Raw genomic sequence first — 17894 nt, forward strand, 5'->3', positions numbered from 1 at the left:
CCGCTGGGACAAAAGCAGCTGGATTACAAAGAGTAGCAGTTACCAAGCAGCTCAGAATGTCTACACACTGTAAGATAACACAAAGACATTTTATCTGCTGAACAGTTTCATTACAAGAAAACTCATCTGACTTTACACTGAAACACTACATATTGCACATTTATGTCTATTGTCAGAAACTGTAGGATTGAGTGTAATGACCCATCGGAAGATTCCTTTGCAGTCTTAAGATGGAACTTAATTACGTGTTTAGTCTCCCACTAAGATATAATTACCTGCCTGTGAGTTTCTGCTCAAATTAACTGGTTGTATTTGTTCAGATCGTAAGGTTGAGAGTTAACAAGCGTTTAGATGTCGATCATCTTCAAACTGTTTTTGTAACCATTTGTGCCATTATATCACTTTTGACTCTTCCCTTACAGTTTGTGTCAGTCAGACATTAAATTGCTCTGTATAATGTTTTAAGCTAATATGGTGGTGAGGGAAAACTACAGCAATGGTTATTTTACGCTGACAACTCAAAAAGCCCTTTGACTCATCACCTGAGTAGGAAAGCACTCTATAATTACCAGTCCATTTATATTTTTCTAAACCCATCATAGTTCAAAAACACTAAACAAATAAAGAGGCATCTCAGTCCGTAAACAGCATGTCTTTAGGCCCCGCCCCTCCCTGAGCCTGGTTCTGTCGGTTTCTTCCTGTTAAAAGGGAGTTTTTCCTTCCCACTGTTGCCAAAGTGCTTGCTCATAGGGGGTCATATGATTGTTGGGTTTTTCTCTGTATGGATTATTGTAGGGTCTACCTTACAATATAAAGCACCTTGAGGTGACTGTTGATGTGATTTGGCGCTGTAGAAATAAAATTGAATTGAATCGGAACAACATTAAAACCACTGACAGGGAAAGTAAATAGTTTTGTGCATGTCAATACAATACATTGCTCTGCTGAGAAAATTGTGTCCTGACATGCCAAAACTGATGCCATATTCTCCTGTAACACCCATCTACCCATCTAGATTAATTCAGATTAAGCTCATTCCTCCAAATGGCAAAGACATTCCCAAACCACCGCAGTCGGTAAGCAATTGCAACCCTGCTACACTCAAAAACAAATCATCAGATCCACTGCATTCTGGTGAAGTTTTCCATGTAAATAGATATGTTATCTACTGCCCAAGACAGCACAGCTCCCAGGATTACAGTGACACAGAAACCCAGATTTGGCATCTGGTCAGGATACCTCCTCAGCACCTCCTTTGGTAGGTCTTCCCAGGGTAGACCCAGAGAAAAACTTTTGTCTGGAATACCCTGTTTATCCTGCAATCACAATTTGACTTTGTGGAAGCGGAAGATTGTGGATTATTCAACAGGATACAGCGGATCTACTTCACCACCGGGTGGAGAGGGAAGGATTGTTGCCAGTGTCTGGTATCAGACACCCACCCTGACATCCCCAAAGGCCCAGTGGCCGTGCCCTGATGGGTCTGGGCTGTGTGAGCCATTCAACATTATAGCATTATATTATATTATAGTCGAATAGCATGTCTGCTATTAGTGTTTACAGACATCATGCGATCTTTAGCATTTGAGAATCAGAATCAGAATCAGAATCAGAATGGGGTTTATTGCCAGATGTTGAGGTTTACAACATTAGGAAATTGCTGCGGTGCTTCAGTGCAAACATAGTGTCATAAATAGCACTTAAATAGACATGAAAAAAAAATAAAAGTAAGAATAAGAATTAAAAGTGCTACGTAGAAAGATATATACATGAGTGCAGGTGGTGATCAGTGCCAAACATGAAATGATGCAGTGACACAGCGTAGGGTCATGTGTTAGTGGCGGGTACAGTCATATGGTTATTGTTCATGTGTCCAACAGCAGAGGGGAAGAAACTGCTCTTATGGCGAGAGGTTCTGGTGCGAATGGACCGGAGCCTCCTGCCTGAGGGGAGCAGGTCAAACAGACTGTGTCCAGGGTGAGAAGGGTCAGCTGAGATCCGGGCTGCACGCCGCAGTGTCCTGGAGGTGTACAGGTCCTGCAGAGATGGGAGTCTGCAGCCAATCACCTTCTCAGCAGAGCGCACAACATGCTGCAGTCTCTGTTTGTCCCTGATAGTGGCTCCAGCGTACCACACGGTGATGGAGGAGGTGAGGATGGACTCGATGATTGCAGTGTAGAACTGCATCATCGTCCGTGTTGGCAGGTTGAATTTCTTCAGCTGCCTCAGGAAGTACATCCTCTGCTGGGCTTTCTTGATGACGGAGGTGATGGTGGGCTCCCACTTCAGGTCCTGGGTGATGGTGGTACCCAGGAAGCGGAATGAGTCCACAGAGGTGATGGGGGTGTCAGTCAGGATGATGGGGGGGAGTGGGGCTGTGTGCTTCCTGAAGTCCACAATAATCTCCACTGTCTTCTGGGCATTCAGCACCAGGTTGTTGTGGCTGCACCAGGACACCAGACGTTCAACCTCCCTCCTGTAGGCAGACTCATCCCCGTCCGAGATGAGCCCAATAACGGTGGTGTCATCTGCAAACTTGATTAGCTTGACAGACTGGTGGGTGGAGGTGCAGCAGTTGGTGTACAGGGAGAAGAGCAGAGGAGAAAGAACACAGCCCTGAGGGGAGCCGGTGCTGATGGTCCGGGAGTCCGAGACATTCTTTCCCAGCCTCACATGCTGCTTCCTGTCCGTCAGGAAGTCAGGCAACCATCACCAGCATTCTGGAAAACTGACAGCAGAATAACCGTGTTCATGGTCTAATATTGTCCCTAACAGCTGTTCTGCTTCACAAGAGTGACACAGAAAGAGAGACAGAGATACAAATAGTGCTGCAGAGCTACAAAGACTCACAAAAAGTGTTGACCTTTATCACAAGCCCATAAATGGACACACAAAACACTTTCCCAAGCATGACTTTTCAGAAAAGAACAGAGTTTTCACTTGACGGTGTTCGTAGTGTGCATAATGTTCAATGCCAGAGTGTCTGAGTTGGATATTTCTGCAATTTCTGCTCAGTTAAGTTTATAGAATGACTGCAGTCGTTTTAATAGAAATGCTGACAACTACTATTAGATGGTGTAAATGTAAGACTCAGGATTCTGGTATCTAAAGAAGATTCTAGATAACAAAGTTTTAATTGAGTTTTTGTGGGGCAGTGTTCACTGTTTTCAGCTGTTTTACATTAAATGTAACCAGAGATGTTTAAACAGTTCCTCCAAGTCAAAAATGCCCTCTAACCAATCAGCATGTATTCATTAATTACAGAGAACAATTGGATAAATGCTTTGAGGCTGCAGTTTCTAGCCATGTCAAAAACGCATTTTTAATGGGTCAATAACTGTTTCTGTTATTTTTTCAAGCCATTAGCTTTTAACAGTTTATGCAGTACAAGCAAGAATGGGGGCAGCGCCGTGTGGCAATCACTCTTCATTCTAGAGCCTTTGATGTTTTTATGTTTTCCCTCTGGCCTGGGGTGGACAACGTAGCAGGTAAAGGCAAAGCACATCAATTATCAAGCAGAAAAATCACTATTTGAGTAACAAAGCAGTGGACAAATGATAGCCATGGGCGTGTCTTGCAATGGCGAAGAGGCAGTGGAGAGGGAAATAAAGTGAATGGGATGACAAAGGAGGCAATAGCCTGTGGGGAAAAAAAGAAAAAAAATCAGTGCGCTTGGACCATGTTGACTCGCACAGCAATCTGTCCTTAGTTTAAAAATCTGGAGGATCATCTGATATACTGCAAATTCATCACGGATACAAAAATTAAATCGGGATGGTAAACAGGAAGAGAGGTGAGATCCTCAGAGAGGACAGGCTGCAGGGAAGTCGGCTCAATTTGGTTTGATATGAAGATTTCACAATGCAATATTTTGCAAGTTCATTTCAAGAAATACTATTTCAAGAAGATAAACTCCAGAGGGACTCTGAAAGTTATTATCTTGCTACACTTTCACTTCTTTTTCAGTTTTTGACGTGAAACGCTTTAGTTTAAATGTAAAGCAGATAACCTCTACTGACATTTCAGGGTTTTGGAAATGATTTTGTGTTTGTAGCTTAAACAATATTTAAGACATGCAGACACCCAGATGTTGCCCTTGAATTATTAAAACAATAAAAACAACTCTTTAACTACTGTTGCCTTTCTCTCTAAGCATGAACATTGTTGTAGTAAAACTTTCAACTAAATGTTAACCTCTCTTTCTTAGCTTAGCATGTTAGCATGACACCTAGAATTCTGGCTGGTGGGAAGCTCACATGTTTTTCCAGGTATGTTCTCCAGGTTGTTCCAACAAATGAACATTTTGTTCTGATGACAGCACCTAGATTAAAACCAAGTGAATTGTGACCTAATAATCTATCTGAACCTAAAGAAATTGCTGGCAGTTCAGGAAGAAGCAGAAAAATTTTCATAAGCAGTCGGATTCATCTTTCTGGAACCACCAATGTCATATCAGTCAGGAATTGACTGGGTGTCGCACCATGAGCCCATTTCAGGGATAGATGATGCTTTTTCTTACCAGAATCTATTAAAAAGGATATGAAAGAAGTAAATACAAACTTTTTCCAATTCTTGTTGAAACTAAGCAAAAAGGAATATGATGAAATGTAATCAAAGAAAAATAATTAACCAGAAATGTAGATTTACTGTCGACTGCCATTTCTCTCTATCGACTTTACATGATCCTTTCCCAACATTGTCTAAAGTTTGTCCATGGACCATCCCAGGTGCACAGGTCAGGGAGAGGAAAAATACTCCTAAAAAACAAATAATAAATAAAATGAAATACCAAAAGATATAATTCCATTCTTGTTGATAAACATCTGAGATTTCAAGCCTTGTGTTGCTGTGAAAATGAAGGTCAGGTGATCACCGACATCAGTGGGACTCCTCCTCTGGAGATGAAGATGGTACTACCTTTCATTATTATTAATATTTCAAAGGTTTTCTTCACTCATAAAGCTTCATATGCATTCCAGTCATTTGAAAGTAAGTTAATTGTCAACATCACAACTGACAGCAGATTCAAATGACGAGAGTATCACATCAGAGTGGATGGTTTACCACGCTTCAGATGGATAAAAAAGAAAATCAGCGCCTTTGGGGAAGCAATAAAGAGACAATAGCTTGATAGCTTGCATTAACCTTCGAGGGAAGCTATGGAGGAGGATGAACACTGTAAACTATATGAGTCTGAGCAGAGAAACGTTAAGGGAATATGAAAGGGAGGTGGCTAAGGAAAGACAGAGTGGACTGAAATAACCTTGATTGCTGAACGCACGTTCAGGAACAGCAGAAGCGCTGGAAATGAAATGAGCCTATAGGCGAAGAGTGCAAAATCATGACATGATACATTCGGCAGTGGTGCACTTCCGTTAAATGGACCTTGACTTTAATTGCGATTTGTTCTCTTCCTCATCTCCTATTTTATTGTTTGGGAGTTGTTTACTATGTTGAAATGCCATCAGTTGTGGACTGGCCTGTGTCTCCACCAAGACTCCTCAGCCATAACAAAATGGAGGAAAAATAACCCTTCCTGTCACCACTTGGACAATATGTTTGTCTGGAAATGAACTTTGTGTCAGATGCAAACACATAAACAGATCTACAGCCCTTTCACATAAACAAGTACCTGATATGAAAGTCTGACGGCGTAATACGAAAAGATGAAAAGTGGCAATTCAGACACTAGTGTAATATAACGGAAAAAAGAAAAACACATATAGCAACTGTCGCTCTACTTTTTCATATGGATTTCACTTCAAGAAGAACTGCATGGTTATGTATTGTAATCTTAGTTCTATGATTGATGACACAGCCCTCTAATGTGTACTATGGCACTGAAACTCAGCATGTGATAAACCGAGTGCACCAGAGTTCTCGGTGTGAAAGTAGAGTAATTATCCTTCTCCACATCACAAATGGCCCATTTCACTGAGAAAAAAAAAACTGAATCAATTTATTATTATGAATCCAGACTTTTGATTCTGCATGTCATGCCTCAATAAAAGCTACCCGTAGGCCCAGACTACAGGAAAGACGGGCGGTTGAGCTGTGAACACAGTGCAGTCAAGTGTAGGTGGTAACTGTGATGTAAAGGAGGACAAAAGCATTTGAAGCAGACACTTGAAATGACTCACAATGAGGGAGAAGTAACGGAGAAAAAAATCACCTGCGGGCCACTGTTTGCACAGGTCTAAATCACACTGTATCAGCATGCCTTAGGACTGATTGTTTTTCTTCAACAGTGGCTTAAAGGTGACGTTCTCAAGACATGTAGTTAAAACCACAAATAATATTCAAAGGTAAAGGTAATCTGAGGCAATGCATCTCTTTACTGCTGCTTAACAGAACATTAAAATTAGTTAATTAAGAAATTTGTTTTCAAACCACAAATTTGTTTAAAATCCTGTTCAGAGTACTTTTACTTCACAACAACACTTGCTTTTATACTGCAAGCTAAACAATGTCTGAGGCAGAACTTGGCAACAATGAAAAGGAAGAACCTCCCTTTAACAGGAAGTGACCTCCACCAGAGCCAGACTCAGGTCGGGGCAGCCGTCCGTGAGCAGACGATTTGATTTAAGACAACTTAAAAAATTGTATTGCCAACATCTTTCACCAACATACCTGCCATTCTGTGTTTAAAACACCACCACAACAACATTATTTTTGTATTTAGTTATTAATTTTGCTAACTATTAATATTCATTATTACTGCTTATTAATAGTTCCTTAATAATAATAATAATAATAATAATAACTTTATTTATAAAGTGCTTTCAAACAAAGTGCTGAAAAGTTATTCGAAGATAAAAGATTAAAAAATAAATACATCCAGTACAGAAAAAACGTATAAGTTAAAACTGATAGTAATTTAAAAACTAACGGACATAGGATAGGGTGAACAAGTGGGTCTTAAGCTTAGCTTTAAAAACCTCCACAGAGCATGCCTGCCTAATATGTTGAGGGAGGTTGTTCCACAAAAAAGTGGCACAAAAAGAAAAAGCACGTTCCCCAATAGTCTTTTTTTCTGGCCTTAGGAACTTTTAGAAATCCAGAATCCTGAGACCGAAGAGCACGGGAAGGAACATAGATGTGCAAAAAGTCAGTCCCTGCAATTTATGACAATTTATCTCCCAGTATTGGACAACTTCCTTACTGGAAGCCCCTTCCTGATCACTTGTAGTTGCAGCTGCAATTTCAATGCAGGCCTCAGACATGACCAGATTAAAAACATCAACAGCTTCTGAGGAAGGAAGATATGAACATAACTTTTACTGTTTTTGCATGGAGGAAAAAGAAGACCGCGTACAAACTGTTCTCCCAAAAAAGCAACCACTGCTGCTAACACAGTATTAGCTGTTTGACAGCATGCTAACATGAAGCTAATCGCGCAGTAGCCACACTGATGTCTGTTGACCTGCGACTAACAGGTAACACAGCCCTGTTTCTACCACAGAATCACTGTGGAGATGTTAAATGTTCTTATTTCTAACTTTGCAGTTTGCTTTGTATTGAAACTGAAACAGCATAACAAAAACTTGTGTGTGTCCTCATTAAGACAGGAATGTGTATCTGTGTGTGGGACTGTAGCCTCGGGTTTGTAGTTTTAACTGGTGACTATTTGACATTGCATCTCAGGGACAGACATCATAGTAATACATAAAAATAAAAACAAGGTTGAAGTTTAGGCTCACAGGGTCACTTTATTCGACTGTTTTAGATTGCTGAGAAAAAAGGGAGGAACAATTAATCCAACTGAGTAGCAAGAAAAAGGTAAAATTGAAATATGAACTTTTCAAAGATTCTAAAAAGCTGAGAGCCTAAACTTCAGACATCCACACCGTTTCTCACATGCTGAAATGGTTTAATCATGAGTGAATTAACACCAGCATCAACAGAGCTCTATTTAACTTTGGTAATTAGTGAAGTGCACAAGCTTTCAATAGCTTGAGAAGACATCAATAACTTCAGTGATTTATTTAAGAGGGAGTCAAGTTGGAATAAATAACACAAGTCTGTCCACAGGATCGTTAATATCAGTTCAGCCTTAACTGCTTTAGTGGAGTCTTGTTATTGCTAATAAACAACATGATGAAGAAAAGCTAAAATCACTTTTAAGGCAAATTACTTGAAGCGAAGCGGCACGAAATTCACAGCGAACGCTAAAACAATCAGCTCGCAAACACAGGTCTGACTCTGGGGTTATCCGGGTTACACACGAGCTCCCCTTGAACCACTTTAAACGTTCCTCCAAAGGCTCCCACCTGCAGCTCCAAATGCTCGATACACTGTTAAGATGGCTAAGAGCACAGCAAAAAAATGCAGCACTCTATTCATGAGCTGTGGATGGGGAGATGAGTAGCACTTAGCAGTGATGGGTGAGCTTCCCACACACACTCGCACACCTCCTACGATCAAGTGCGCACACACAAACACACATTAGCCACAGTGACAGGTATCGTCACTCCTTGGTCTCCTAGGCTTGAAGTTCATTTTCTGACTTTAAAATTAAGAAATCGGCGCTCGTGAAGGCGTCTCGGGAGAGAAGGAAAGCAGAGTCGTCTTCACACCTGTCTGATGATGAATCACGGGGTGGCCGAGGGCGTTCTCTCGCTGCACCAGTGAGCCCAGAGTATTGGACCGCAAAGGGGTATATGAAATAATTGAGAAATAGCAGGATGAGACGGAAAGTAGGAGTAAAGAAAAAACGATGGAATGGAAAGAATCTCAAGATTGAGAAATGGAAGGATGGAAGGGAAGGAAGAGAGAAGGAAGCAGAGAGAAAATGAAAATCACTCACTTGGAGCAGAGCCTTCTTAATTACTCTCCCCACATCCTGTCTCCACTCGGGTATGTCAGGGTTGAACTCGTCCAGATTAGGGGAGAAAGATAAAAGTAGAGATTTGAAGAATTCTGTCGAGGAGAGTCAGGGGAGAATCAGCCATTAATTCACTCCCATCTGAAGGCATTATTCTCAGTGAGCTGTGCCAACTGTCATTTTGCTCAAGTCGAGTTTCAGGTAGTTAACACTTGATGAAAAGAAGAGGCTTTCTCATATCCCCCGCACTTCCCTTTGGCTAAATGTACCAGATGCACTTCTAGATAATTAGAAAATGTCACAGCTTTACGCCAACCCATTCTCTGGTAATAAATCATTGCATTTTACAGATACTTGCTGCTGGATCACTTCATTTTAAATGAAGACATATTCTTTAGAGGTTCCAGCAGTAATGTGATATATTTTAGTCAAGTAGGAGCTGTTTTACATCTTATACAGGGTAAAAATAAAAGAAAACAGTAAAATTGGAGGACTTAAATAAAAAGTATTTAACTGCCTCCCATTAAACTGCAGTTATGTGTTGTTACCAGCTCCGGGAACACAGTTAACAAATACTGACCTTTGACTGCTATAGTCTTAGTGTCCTGCAAGATGGTGTTGCTGGCAGCCACCTGAACAGTTATGGTGTGCATTCCCTCACTCTGAAAGGTGTGCGAGATGCTTCCATCCAAAGTTATCACTGGCTGCAAGCACAGTTTTTAAGTTACAGGTAAACATAATAATGTCCCAATTTCTTTCCAAGTTCAACGTGTAACATTCGTGAAACTGCATACCTTGGCACCAAAATCCCTCATGAGGAGGAACATGAAGTAGTATGTTATAAAAACTGTAACAGGTACTCATTTATAAGTATACACAGTGAGAGTTTAGGCCCTACCAAACAAAAGATGACTGAAATTATAGTGATAGTTTCGGTAGTAGCTTAAAAGTGTTGTTTCTGCTTTAAAAAACAAAACAAAAAAGCAGATCCAAACAGAATCAGTGAAATACATATACTCTAACAATTCCAGCAATTGTTACCATGGCCACATCACAACAGATGTGGAAGAGGAATCTGGTCTTTAAGTCTAACGTCATCAGCCGCTTCCGGGTCCAAACTCCGCTTCAGGTCCCAAAGTCAAATGAACACTGCAGCATCACTGAGAGTTAAAAACTGTCTAAATTCTTTAATAAAATGATCAGTGTGGCTGCTTTACCAGGTGTAACTATAAAGTTTAACATGCAGGCATCAATGAAAACAGGATTTATTAAGTTTAATGGAGTTTGAAGTTAGCAGGGAGTTAGCTCGCTAGTTTCCACCTAAACATGATATACCATGTCCTGACTGATGGATTCTTGAACAATGAAAACGTACAGCTCTGCTAGCACTTCCAACATAAAAGGAGACCGACAACTAAACAGCAGTGGTGTTTGTAGGGTTACTGAAGTTGGGCTAGCTGGTATATAATGATGTGCTACGTGATTGCTAGCTATACAGCTATGTTAGCATAACATAAACACAGTGAAGCTGAAGGATGAACGCTAACTTTTTTCCACTCGATAAAAGTTAACGTGAGGGTTCCTGATGGTTAGAGACAAATGCAATTGCAGGATGCTGTAAACGAACCAAACTTCAGTCAGGAGAACAACTGAGATAACCCATCCACAATACGAGGTTAGTCAATAATATACTGCTGCAAGTGCTGGGCTGTTACATTGTAAGGTTTTAAAAACTGAGCTTTACAATGAAGAGTGGTAGTAAAACTAATAATAAACAGAAATACCTAAAGTTGTGTCGTGGTATAAAACTGGGGATAGACACCACTTCACAAATTACAGGCCTGTTTCTTTACTTCCACAATTCTCCAAAATCCTAGAAAACCTGTTTAATAAACGATTAGACAAATTCTTAGATAAACATAAATTACTCTCTGACAGTCAATATGGATTCCGATCAAAAAGATCAACATCACTGGCATTAATCGAATCAATTGAAGATATTATAAATGCTACAGATCAGAAACAATATGCAGCTGGACTATTTTTGGATCTTAAAAAAGCATTCGACACAATCAATCATGACATATTAATTAATAAACTGGAACGATATGGGATCAGGGGGGTTGTACTGCACTGGGTGAAAAACTATTTAAGTGACAGGAAACAATTTGTGAAGCTGAGTGTCCATTCCTCATCATGCTTGGACATTACTTGTGGTGTTCCACAGGGCTCTGTACTGGGTCCAAAATGTATTATTTATATAAATGATGTTTACAAGGCATCTGATGTATTAAAAATTAGTATTATTTGCAGACAACACAAATATTTTTTGTTCTAGTGGGAATCTAAAGGAGCTGCTGGATACAATTACTTCAGAAATGTGCAAAATTGAAAAATAGTTTAACAGGAACAAACTATCGCTAAATCTAAGTAAAACTAAAATAGTCTTATTTAGGAATTCCCTTAGAAATGCAAGTGCGAATTCATATAGATGGTGTGGAAATTGAAAGAGTACTTGAATATAAGTTTCTTGGTCTGATTATAGGAAAAAAATATTACTGGAAGTCACATATAAATCATATAGATAACAAAATTGGAAGAAGTGTTTCAATCTTGAGTAAAGTCAAACACATTCTCTATTGTTCCCTGATTGCACCGTATTTGAATTACTGTGCAGAGGTTTGGGGCAATACTTACAAACGTCTGCTATCATCAATCTTTATATTACAAAAAAGGGCCATAAGGATAATCCATGAAACTGGTTACAGAGATCATACAAATCCACTATTCTTAAAATCAAAAATTCTAAAATTCACAGATCTGGTTCATTTTCTCACTGCATAAATTATGTATAAAGCAATAAATAACCTGCTTCCTGACAATATTCTAAAACTGTTTTCTAAAAGAGAACGGGGATACAATTTGAGGGGGGAATTAAATTTAAAACATCCTCGTATCCGTACAACATTAAAAGGTTTTTGCATCTCTGTGTGTGGAGTGAAGCTGTGGAAAAGTAAAGATATGAAGCAAAGTCCAAGCATGGCGCAGTTTAAACAGCAGTTTAAGGATATGGTTTTTGCAGGGTACAAGGACGAGGTAGAAATTTGATAGGCTGTTCTTGTCCAATATTTTCATGTGTGTGTGGGTGCACGTGTATTTTGGGTGTATATATCTGTAGGTTGTGTATCCTTTGAGGTGTAACTGGGGTTTTTGAAAATGAGTATATGTGTGTATGTGTATACATGTATATATGGATAGATAGAAAGATAGATATACATATAATTATTATTATTTTTAAATACATGTAACATATAATGTAATTGTAAGGAGGATTTCTGTATTCTGTTGATTACTAGATAGTGGAAAAGGGGGTGGGATTAAATAAGCTTATGCTTCTTCCTGCTCCTTTTTGAACATGAAAGTTATTTGCGGTTGCTCATTTTCCTTTTGTTTTGCTTTGTTTGTTTGTCTGGTTTTAATTCTATGTTGTTATACTTTTTCAACATGTTCAAAATAAAGATTCAATCAACCAAACTCAGAGAGGCCGACAGTGATCACTGACTGTTTTTAGGTTCTTGTTCAGATTAAATAGAACAAGATACAAAACATTAAAACCTGTTAGAAACACAACAGCCTCAATAAACACAGAGTAGTTTGGACCCGGAAGCAGGGTTCATCATCATCACCTAACAACCGGACAAACGTGTGAGTCTTGGTTCTGATTCATTATCATAGTAATTTCTATAATACAAGCATCAAACCTGAGGTCCTACACAAGTTTATTAGCTCTGTATTAAGTCTGTCAATCTGCCCTGTCCAATCAAAAATGACACTAATTGGCTTTTTAATACATAATGAGTGTAAAAATGTGATGCCGAGAGATCCTGACCAAGCATCACTATGTGATTAAGACACGAGACGACCTTTCAGCTAATGTTAACCTGAGCGTGCTCTAAGCACACGAGACATGTTCTATCACTTTTGAGGACTTGGCTCTGGATCTCTCTTTTGTTGCTTTGTTCTTCTTAAACATTAAAAACACTTCTCAAGCACAGATAAGAGCATTTATATTAAGCAGTCTACTAACAGCAGCACTTACTATACAGCTTAAAAAAATAACTAAAATCTAAATCGCAAGCCACAGAAATTTCAATGAAAATGTCTTTAATGAGTCTTTCTTTGCAGACGTTACCTCAGTATTGTTTCCTAACCACCAGAAGTAAGTGACTGTGCGTGAGTGGCTGGGTAAGACCACCGCTGTGATGTTCACTTCCTTGTTTCTTATGACCACAAAGGGAGCAAGAAGCTGGACATGCTCCACTGGACCTAAGAAAGAAACAGGACAGACGGGTTGATATCGTACACGGATTCAGTTAATGAGGCAGACTTCAGATCGTGCTTCTCACTCAAATACAAAAAAGGCAGTTGGCGGTACATGGGGTGCGAAGCTTGTTCAGTGCACTCGGGTTTCCTCCCACAGTTCAAAGATCTGCACCTGAGGTGAATACATCTGTCTCTGTTTCTCTACATGTCTGGTGCAGTTTGGGTAAAGACACACTCCCATCCCAGCCCCCCGAACTCTGGACAGAATAAGTGGGTTAAGAAAAATGGATAAATGCAAACACTGTGAAAAGAAATATCATATAAACTCATAGTGAGGAACTCTCAAGGTGCAGCCGAGTGTCCGTTACTACGACGTGATGGATGAAAATCCTCTAAAATGTAACACCTTTACTTCTGTAACCATGTTGATGCAACTCAATCCAACATTACTGAGAAAGTTTATCTTTATGAGGACAGTTAAACAGTCGGGGACTTTTTATGTCACTCGAAACAAGATAATTGTCACATCTATCAGTGTGACAATCAAATGATGTAACAGCTTCTAAGTAATAGAAGCCCCCCCTGCAGTTTATTGCCTAATTCTATACTGCAATCACTGCGATGCATGTCAGACAGACCTTCCCAATTAGGCTGTGCGAGTCTGCTGGCAGGTGTAATGAGACTGCCTAATAGGTGAGACATATATGGCGGCCTGTTATAACCATGCACACACTGCGATGGCAGAAGATGAAACACTGTATGTTCGTGTGATCTTGTTCTCATTCATATTCATATTTATTTCTTCATCCGAGTTGTGACGGTACATTTCTTAATAATGACTATTCTAAGTTGGGCGCATGTTTGTTTTAAATTATTCCAGCCTTGTATTTTGGAGAGAAAATAATCAGCAAATGGAAGAGTTTTCTTTCTGCCTGCTGTGCTGTGTTTTTAAACAGTTGACAGAAGTAATTGCTTTCTCTGTGGCAAAACAAGGGTTTTAAATAGAGTTTGCATTTCTGCACATTATGGTTTGATAAACTGATAAGTTGAATTAAACAGTTCTATTTTTTTTGTTCTTTATTATCTCCACACCACAAAATCCACTTTATGCACTTCTTTATAATCATCTAACAGAAAATTCAGTTTTATTTATATGGAACAACAACAGACATCTCGAGGCACTTTATATTATAAGCTAAGGAGCATCACAGACAGAACTCTAATAATCCAAAGATGCCCAGTTGGATAACACTCATTTATATTTATGTACACTATAAATTATTATAGTGAAGGTCCACCTGGGTCTATTCCAGAAAGCAGGTTAAACTAACTTTGAGACTGATATTCATGTGAACTATGACATCAACACAGTAAACATTTATACTAACGATTTAACGAAGGCTTGACTCGCCGCAGTCGTCCTCTCAATGAGAGCGACTCAGTAAAGATCACCGTCTTAGCGCTGCGATAGGAAGAAGCGCCCCGGTGACAAAATGATTGCTGAGGTTTCTCTGCAAAATGCCTCATCTTTTCCAGCTGTTCCAGTCATCTTCTCCTGTGTAATGTCCGTCCTCCTGCACTGGAAAGGCTGCCTGAGCGTTTGAACCCGGCTGAGCGTGCCAAATTACCAAGACTGGGAGGTACGTGACAAACTGGAACCCCACCAAAGTGGACCATGTGCTAGCACTTGTAATGTAAGTTTTGCTCTTTGCAATTGCCCGTAACGAATTTCCCAGAGGAATCCACCTGAGAGATTAATAAAGTTTTATCTAATCTCTAATCTACAAAGCATAAAGGCAAACTTTTGAAAACGTCAAAACCACACTTTGTGACTTTTCTTAATTAGCTTAAATCTTAAAAAGATCTGTGGAGTGATTTGGAGGAGGATATACCAAATTTAACCTGTAGCTGCACACACTGCCTGCTTCCATCAAGCTGCGTGACTATTAAGAGACGCAACTGACATGTTTACTTGGATAGTTTGGACTTTTCTTACTGCATTTTACATTTCTGACCAATTGTCACAGTGTGAAGCAGTCAGAGTTCAACAAAACTGCAGCTGAGCCAGAAAAGTGAATGTCTTTAAATACAAACCCCGCCTTTTATTCTTTAAGAAACAGGAGTGGACGTTTGCTGGTTTCTTTTAATAAGTTAACACTATTTATATATTTTCAGTGCTAGTACTCATTCATCTGACCTGAATTTTCCATGAAGGAATAAGCTCTACTCCCAATGTCTCATGTCATCAACTCTGAGATATTTATTCTGGTGTAACGTGACAGGAGCAAACTTCAGGTGACAGCTACTGTCTGTGAAAATGTAGATGAAACATATAGCAGGCAAACAGATAGTTTAGCTAATTTTTGCACATATGTAACATTATTGTTTGACAGAAAACAGAACCATTTCACTCTGATACTAGTGCTGACGAGCAAAAAACTCCCAAAAATGTTGACACCATCATGAATTTTTTGACATAATACCTTCTGGGTAATACTGCAAACCTCCCCACTAAGAACCTAATGGGACCTGACAGGGGTCTGGGATGGTTTATACTAATCGTAGAGATGAAGTTTGCTGCCATGGACAAATGTAATACACTGTTTTTATGGAAAAACTCCAACGAAAGGTTCGTGTAGTGCTCATTTCTCCGAGGCTTCTATTAGCGCTCATCCTGTTTAAGCAGAACTAATCTTTATCCCCAACTTCAGATGCTGCGCGTGTGTGTGTGTGTGTGTGTGTGTGTGTGTGTGTGTGTGTGTGTGTGTGTGTGTGTGTGTGTGTGTGTGTGTGTACTGTATCTTTGTATGAATGGGAGAAGGTGAGAGAATCGTTTGGTATTAAATATGCTCAGCTGAGAAATCGTTTGTAGTAGTTTTTGGCGTTTCTCCCTGAAAGCATCACCTACACTGTGAAATAAATCCAGCTGAAATTGTTCCTGTCAGAAATATATACATACAGCGCAGGCTGGCTGACTTTTAATTTAGGAGGTTAAATTAAAATTGACTGAAAACATGTAGTATTTAGAATGTTGGACTGTTTGTAAGTCATTAAAATGTAAAAAAAAATAATAAAGATATTGTTGGAAAAAAAATTGACTGAAAAAAATCAGCAAAAATAACAGAGAGACAATTCAACACTTACAGAAAGCAGCTTGAATAATTTCCATGGAAAGTTAAAGTGATACACTGTTTTGTTGCTGTCTGAACAGAAGCTAGAAGGCATGACGATCCAGTAATTTGTTATTTGTGCTGCTGCGTAAAACCTGCTCCACTTTAAAAGTAATCCATTGTTGTGATGCCGTATCCTCAGATAACTGCCTATTAGCTGCAGTGGCCTTAAAAGCTCACTTCTCTGTTTGTTCCTCACAGTAAAACCTTGCATAAGCAAGTTTATTATGACCTTTTTCCCAAAACTTGTTTATCACAGCTGCTGTATTACAAACCCTGTATAGGTGAGCACAGTTCACTTGAAATGAGTTTAGCGTGGATCAACAGTGTGGTTGCCGTTCAGGTGAACGAATATACCACCTGGAGCTAAGTACCGTGAAATCCACATCTGAAAAAACATTTTACTGCTGATCAAAAAAATGCATTAAGTGACTTAATTTCATTTGATGTTTTTTTTATTGCTGATGTCCAAAAGGACTGCATCTGACCATCCATCTAAAGGCTTTCTCTCATTTATTTGAAGACAGGAAGCAGCGACTTTCTACAAAAATCCCTGCTATTGCCTGAAGGTCTCTCGTCCATCTCCAGTATAAATAGTGAGCAACACTACATCATTTATATGAACCAACAGTCATGTCCCAACATTACTGACTCTGACACAAACGTCTTCATGTCTTCAGAAAGTATTCTGGTCTTAAGTAGCAAAGCTAATGTTGGCTGGGTGGGTGATATCCAGGCGATCAACTCTTTTGTCTAAATAATTAAAAAAAGGAAAAACAAACAAATCACAGCAGATCCTCTTCCTCCATCACACCCTGTCCCAGCATCCTCCTCTGTCACGCCAACCCTCTAAAGCCTCCTTCGCTACATCCCTGAATCTTCTCTGTGGTTTCCCTCTATTTCTCCTGCCCAAATTCAACATTTTTGTCCATCATATTCACAATCCCAGCTCTGCACATGTCCAAACCATCTCATCTCTCCATCTCAGTACCTCCAGCTCAGCCTCCCATGTTTTTCCCAGTGCTACCATCTCTAAACCATACTGACTGATGGCAGGTCATACTATCATCCTAAACCTAAACCTTCCCTTTCATTCTTTTCTGATATCCTTCCTCTCACTCGTCTCCACCCACTCCACCCTGTCTGCACTCTCTTCTTCACCTCTCTCCTGTACGTTGCTTTCGACGGTCATCCATCTCCACTGTTGCAGTTGTCTCCCCATCATTCTCACACATGTACATTCTCACATATCACATTGAGGTGACTGTTGTCCTTATTTGGCGTTATATAAATAAAACTGAACCCTGGACAGGTCGCCAGTCTGTTGCAGGGCCAACACACAGGGACAGACAACCATTCGCACTCACATTCACACCTAGTGGCAATTTGGATTATCCAATTAACCTATCCCCACAAGCTGCATGTCTTTGGACTTGCAAATCAAATTGAATTATTCTGTCTTGCATCTACAGCCTTTAATTCCTCTTTTCTCCAGAGCATACCTCCACCTCTCCAGGCTCCCTACTCTCACTACAGACCACAATGTCTTTGGCAAACATCAGAGTCCACAGAGACTC

At 39.7% G+C, this 17894-nt stretch overlaps 1 protein-coding gene across 1 annotated transcript in view; it reads right to left on the reverse strand.

Moving 5' to 3' along the window:
• The window catches only part of sorcs3a (sortilin related VPS10 domain containing receptor 3a), a 240240-nt gene that overhangs the window by 13189 nt on the left and 209157 nt on the right, over nt 1–17894 (reverse strand). Inside the window, exons 20-22 of the mRNA XM_014411902.3 lie at nt 13017–13150; nt 9405–9528; nt 8807–8919 (exon numbers count right to left, since the gene is read on the reverse strand). Coding sequence (XP_014267388.1) covers nt 8807–8919; nt 9405–9528; nt 13017–13150 — 371 coding nt within the window. The remainder of the gene's footprint in view (nt 1–8806; nt 8920–9404; nt 9529–13016; nt 13151–17894) is intronic.

The sequence above is a fragment of the Maylandia zebra genome, linkage group LG6 (assembly GCF_041146795.1).
Source record: "Maylandia zebra isolate NMK-2024a linkage group LG6, Mzebra_GT3a, whole genome shotgun sequence".
NCBI lineage: Eukaryota > Metazoa > Chordata > Actinopteri > Cichliformes > Cichlidae > Maylandia > Maylandia zebra.